The sequence below is a fragment of the Salmo trutta genome, unplaced genomic scaffold, assembly GCF_901001165.1.
Source record: "Salmo trutta unplaced genomic scaffold, fSalTru1.1, whole genome shotgun sequence".
NCBI lineage: Eukaryota > Metazoa > Chordata > Actinopteri > Salmoniformes > Salmonidae > Salmo > Salmo trutta.
This window is the reverse complement of record NW_021822651.1, coordinates 543,448-550,072: the sequence shown is the minus strand read 5'-3', so window position 1 is coordinate 550,072 and position 6,625 is coordinate 543,448. Positions and strand designations below refer to the sequence as shown.

The 6,625-nt window shown below is 49.6% G+C and overlaps 1 protein-coding gene across 1 annotated transcript; it reads left to right on the top strand.

Annotated features, from left to right (window-relative positions):
• Positions 1-1,076: 1,076 nt before the first annotated feature.
• Positions 1,077-5,219, top strand: LOC115183101 (mucin-22-like). Its single transcript, XM_029744438.1, has one exon. It carries the CDS (start codon positions 1,077-1,079, stop codon positions 5,217-5,219), a length of 4,143 nt encoding a protein of 1,380 aa, XP_029600298.1.
• Positions 5,220-6,625: the final 1,406 nt, after the last annotated feature.

Genomic DNA, 6,625 nt, shown 5'->3' with positions numbered 1-6,625 from the left:
CTGCGTTGTAAACTTTCATTAATAGGCTAGGTTGTAGCAACCTCATGATGGGTTTAGGGAAAATTAGAGTATCATGTAGTAGCCTAAACCTATCGATGTTACATTGAACTGGGTGAACGGAATATGAATTACAGTCATCCAATAAGCTGTAATATGGCCATGCTCATGGGAAAAAAAACCGTCCTCCCTCATCTTCAACAGCACCGACCACCACTGGAAGGCTATGCCTTGTTATTGGGCTACAATCCACAGCTAAGCAATTTGTTTTATAAAGAAGCTATTGATCCTCTGTGGCTAAATTATAGTCCTTCTAATAGTTTTGTAGGCTTTTCTGAATTATTACATTTATTTCTGAATAGACAGCAGTAGTTCTATAACTTTAGCAAATGTATTTCAATTAATCAGGTGTTCTGAAGCTCCTCCAGAACCTTTTGCGCAGCTATGATTCGATAAGGAAATAAATGATGACGTGCAACGCTGGAGAGATGAGAGTTTCAGGCTCATGTCTATAAGAGCAGAGAGAGGGAGATAAATTATAGAAAGTGAATCTCATTCTAGTTATGCCTCACACAGCCACGGCCAACGCATTGTTCTCAAACATAGACTGCTAAACCATAAATCAGGCCCAAAATCTACTTTTTCCACGTTTGTTTTTTTTGGGGGGGGGTCACTGTTACTATATTTTTACATAGCAAAAAGTGAAAATAATTGTTCATGCCACGAGAGGTACCAGATCCGGCCAAATAGGTTCCAGTCCAAAATGGAGAGGTACCAGATCCTATTCCAGTGGGATCCGGCTTAAATTAAGCACTGTTCTCTCTACAATATAACAATGAATAATAGCACAGATATTGAGACCAACAGTGCATTTAAATAGAATTGCTCATCCGCAGACTTAACATTTGTCCAATACAGAGGAGTTTTACTTGCTTCATTTAACAGCAGTTCTGAACATGCTGTTTTCATTCAACACAATGCAGACCATCTGCCTAAATGATTTATCTGAGCTGCTAAACTGAAGAATTACAAGAAATACTAGAATCGTTGGAGTTTAGAACTCAACAGTAGAAGTAGTGATGGGTGAGATGGGGCCAGAGTCCCATGTTGCTGGGATTAACACGTCTACAGTCTCTACGGGTGAGATGGGGCCAGAGTCCCATGCTGCTGGGATTAACACATCTACAGTCTCTACGGGTGAGATGGGGCCAGAGTCCCATGCTGCTGGGATTAACACGTCTACAGTCTCTACGGGTGAGATGGGGCCAGAGTCCCATGCTGCTGGGATTAACACGTCTACAGTCTCTACGGGTGAGATGGGGCCAGAGTCCCATGCTGCTGGGATTAACACGTCTACAGTCTCTACGGGTGAGATGGGGCCAGAGTCCCATGCTGCTGGGACGAACACGTCTACAGTCTCTACGGGTGAGATGGGGCCAGAGTCCCATGCTGCTGGGATTAACACGTCTACAGTCTCTACGGGTGAGATGGGGCCAGAGTCCCATGCTGCTGGGACGAAGACGTCTACAGTCTCTACTGGTGAGATGGGGCTAGAGTCCCATGCTGCTGGGATTAACACGTCTACAGTCTCTACGGGTGAGATGGGGCCAGAGTCCAATGCTGCTGGGATTAACACGTCTACAGTCTCTACGGGTGAGATGGGGCCAGAGTCCCATGCTGCTGGGATTAACACGTCTACAGTCTCTACGGGTGAGATGGGGCCAGAGTCCCATGCTGCTGGGATTAACACGTCTACAGTCTCCACGGGTGAGATGGGGCCAGAGTCCCCTGCTGCTGGGATTAACACGTCTACAGTCTCTACGGGCGAGATGGGGCCAGAGTCCCATGCTGCTGGGATTAACACGTCTACAGTCTCTACGGGCGAGATGGGGCCAGAGTCCCATGCTGCTGGGATTAACACGTCTACAGTCTCTACGGGCGAGATGGGGCCAGAGTCCCATGCTGTTGGGATTAACACGTCTACAGTCTCTACGGGTGAGATGGGGCCAGAGTCCCATGCTGCTGGAATTAACACGTCTACAGTCTCTACGGGTGAGATGGGGCCAGAGTCCCATGCTGCTGGGACGAACACGTCTACAGTCTCTACGGGTGAGATGGGGCCAGAGTCCCATGCTGCTGGGATTAACACGTCTACAGTCTCTACGGGTGAGATGGGGCCAGAGTCCCATGCTGCTGGGATTAACACGTCTACAGTCTCTACGGGTGAGATGGGGCCAGAGTCCCATGCTGCTGGGATTAACACGTCTACAGTCTCTACGGGTGAGATGGGGCCAGAGTCCCATGCTGCTGGGATTAACACGTCTACAGTCTCTACGGGTGAGATGGGGCCAGAGTCCCATGCTGCTGGGATTAACACGTCTAAAGTCTCTACGGGCGAGATGGGGCCAGAGTCCCATGCTGCTGGGATTAACACGTCTACAGTCTCTACGGGCGAGATGGGGCCAGAGTCCCATGCTGTTGGGATTAACACGTCTACAGTCTCTACGGGTGAGATGGGGCCAGAGTCCCATGCTGCTGGGATTAACACGTCTACAGTCTCTACGGGTGAGATGGGGCCAGAGTCCCATGCTGCTGGGATTAACACGTCTACAGTCTCCACGGGTGAGATGGGGCCAGAGTCCCCTGCTGCTGGGATTAACACGTCTACAGTCTCTACGGGCGAGATGGGGCCAGAGTCCCATGCTGCTGGGATTAACACGTCTACAGTCTCTACGGGCGAGATGGGGCCAGAGTCCCATGCTGCTGGGATTAACACGTCTACAGTCTCTACGGGTGAGATGGGGCCAGAGTCCCATGCTGTTGGGATTAACACGTCTACAGTCTCTACGGGTGAGATGGGGCCAGAGTCCCATGCTGCTGGAATTAACACGTCTACAGTCTCTACGGGTGAGATGGGGCCAGAGTCCCATGCTGCTGGAATTAACACGTCTACAGTCTCTACGGGTGAGATGGGGCCAGAGTCCCATGCTGCTGGGACGAACACGTCTACAGTCTCTACGGGTGAGATGGGGCCAGAGTCCCATGCTGCTGGGATTAACGCGTCTACAGTCTCTACGGGTGAGATGGGGCTAGAGTCCCATGCTGCTGGGATTAACACGTCTACAGTCTCTACGGGTGAGATGGGGCCAGAGTCCCATGCTGCTGGGATTAACACGTCTACAGTCTCTACGGGTGAGATGGGGCCAGAGTCCCATGCTGCTGGGATTAACACGTCTACAGTCTCTACGGGTGAGATGGGGCCAGAGTCCCATGCTGCTGGGATTAACACGTCTACAGTCTCTACGGGTGAGATGGGGCCAGAGTCCCATGCTGCTGGGATTAACACGTCTACAGTCTCTAAAGGTGAGATGGGGCCAGAGTCCCATGCTGCTGGGATTAACACGTCTACAGTCTCTACGGGTGAGATGGGGCCAGAGTCCCATGCTGCTGGGATTAACACGTCTACAGTCTCTACGGGTGAGATGGGGCCAGAGTCCCATGCTGCTGGGATTAACACGTCTACAGTCTCCACGGGTGAGATGGGGCCAGAGTCCCCTGCTGCTGGGATTAACACGTCTACAGTCTCTACGGGCGAGATGGGGCCAGAGTCCCATGCTGCTGGGATTAACACGTCTACAGTCTCTACGGGCGAGATGGGGCCAGAGTCCCATGCTGCTGGGATTAACACGTCTACAGTCTCTATGGGCGAGATGGGGCCAGAGTCCCATGCTGTTGGGATTAACACGTCTACAGTCTCTACGGGTGAGATGGGGCCAGAGTCCCATGCTGCTGGGATTAACACGTCTACAGTCTCTACGGGTGAGATGGGGCCAGAGCCCCATGCTGCTGGGATTAACACGTCTACAGTCTCCACGGGTGAGATGGGGCCAGAGTCCCCTGCTGCTGGGATTAACACGTCTACAGTCTCTACGGGCGAGATGGGGCCAGAGTCCCATGCTGCTGGGATTAACACGTCTACAGTCTCTACGGGCGAGATGGGGCCAGAGTCCCATGCTGCTGGGATTAACACGTCTACAGTCTCTACGGGTGAGATGGGGCCAGAGTCCCATGCTGTTGGGATTAACACGTCTACAGTCTCTACGGGTGAGATGGGGCCAGAGTCCCATGCTGCTGGAATTAACACGTCTACAGTCTCTACGGGTGAGATGGGGCCAGAGTCCCATGCTGCTGGGACGAACACGTCTACAGTCTCTACGGGTGAGATGGGGCCAGAGTCCCATGCTGCTGGGATTAACACGTCTACAGTCTCTACGGGTGAGATGGGGCTAGAGTCCCATGCTGCTGGGATTAACACGTCTACAGTCTCTACGGGTGAGATGGGGCCAGAGTCCCATGCTGCTGGGATTAACACGTCTACAGTCTCTACGGGTGAGATGGGGCCAGAGTCCCATGCTGCTGGGATTAACACGTCTACAGTCTCTACGGGTGAGATGGGGCCAGAGTCCCATGCTGCTGGGATTAACACGTCTACAGTCTCTACGGGTGAGATGGGGCCAGAGTCCCATGCTGCTGGGATTAACACGTCTACAGTCTCTAAAGGTGAGATGGGGCCAGAGTCCCATGCTGCTGGGATTAACACGTCTACAGTCTCTACGGGTGAGATGGGGCCAGAGTCCCATGCTGCTGGGATTAACACGTCTACAGTCTCTACGGGTGAGATGGGGCCAGAGTCCCATGCTGCTGGGACGAACACGTCTACAGTCTCTACGGGTGAGATGGGGCCAGAGTCCCATGCTGCTGGGACGAAGACGTCTACAGTCTCTACTGGTGAGATGGGGCTAGAGTCCCATGCTGCTGGGATTAACACGTCTACAGTCTCTACGGGTGAGATGGGGCCAGAGTCCAATGCTGCTGGGATTAACACGTCTACAGTCTCTACGGGTGAGATGGGGCCAGAGTCCCATGCTGCTGGGATTAACACGTCTACAGTCTCTACGGGTGAGATGGGGCCAGAGTCCCATGCTGCTGGGATTAACACGTCTACAGTCTCTACGGGTGAGATGGGGCTAGAGTCCCATGCTGCTGGGATTAACACGTCTACAGTCTCTACGGGTGAGATGGGGCCAGAGTCCCATGCTGCTGGAACGAACACGTCTACAGTCTCTACGGGTGAGATGGGGCCAGAGTCCCATGCTGCTGGGATTAACACGTCTACAGTCTCTACGGGTGAGATGGAGCCAGTCCCATGCTGCTGGGATTAACACGTCTACAGTCTCTACGAGTGAGATGGGGCCAGAGTCCCATGCTGCTGGGATTAACACGTCTACAGTCTCTACGGGTGAGATGGGGCCAGAGTCCCATGCTGCTGGGATTAACACGTCTACAGTCTCTACGGGTGAGATGGGGCCAGAGTCCCATGCTGCTGGGATTAACACGTCTACAGTCTCTACGGGTGAGATGGGGCTAGAGTCCCATGTTGCTTATAGCCTACTGCCGTGTACACATTGCTGCGCTTATAATATGAAAACAAATTGCATAATAGTTTATCAACATTTTAAGCTAAACATTCTGATGATTTTTTTTATTTTAGTGGTTCTATTAAATGGCTACATTGCATCCCACAAATGTCCCAATATTTATTTCAATAGAATAGGTCAACTTTTGTACAATAGGGGATAGTAGATTGACATACTGTAGGCTAGTACTTTTGCTGTTAGTTAGGCCTACTCATGTTGTTGGCTGACGAAAAGTAAATGTGAACAGTTCTTCCAATATCTTCATTACGGCCACACAAGGGTATGATGCTGGGAAATTCGAGGCCTGGTAAGAATATTATCAAGTGCTTGTCAAATTGTGAATGAGAGACTGATGAAGTGAGTGCAGCCTGCACAAAAAAAACAAAGCAGATCTCATGCCTTTCATGTGACTTTTTTCATATCCTCATTTAAAGTCGCATCATGCTGCTTTAGAATGTATTAAAAGTCTAAACACATAGCCCAACGTTTGTATTACAACTAAACTGGCATAAATAACTCTGTTTCTTTGTTAACCGCTCAACACAGTGTGTTCAAATGTGCGCTATCGTTTGTAGAATATATCCTTTCTATTTTATTCAGTTATGTTCATTTGTATTCTTCATACTATAAAAATAATACCACATAATTCTAAGTAAATCTTGCCTGCTAAATGAACTAGTGTAGCCCACAGCCATATGGCATAGCCAGATCAGGACCTAACATAAGGAAAACTCAGAGTATTTTATTTTATTTATTTTATTTCACCTTTATTTAACCAGGTTGGCAAGTTGAGAACAAGTTCTCATTTACAATTGCGACCTGGCCAAGATAAAGCAAAGCAGTTTGACACATACAACAACACAGAGTTACACATGGAGTAAAACAAAAATACAGTCAATAATATAGTAGAAAAATAAGTCTATATACAAAGTGAGCAAATGAGGTGAGATAAGGGAGGTAAAGGCAAAAAAGGCCATGGTGGCAAAGTAAATACAATATAGCAAGTAAAATACTGGAATGGTAGATTTGCAGTGGAAGAAAGTACAAAGTAGAAATAGAAATAATGGGGTGCAAAGGAGCAAAATAAATAAATACAGTAGGGGAAGAGGTAGTTGTTTGGGCTAATTTATAGATGGGCTATGTACAGGTGC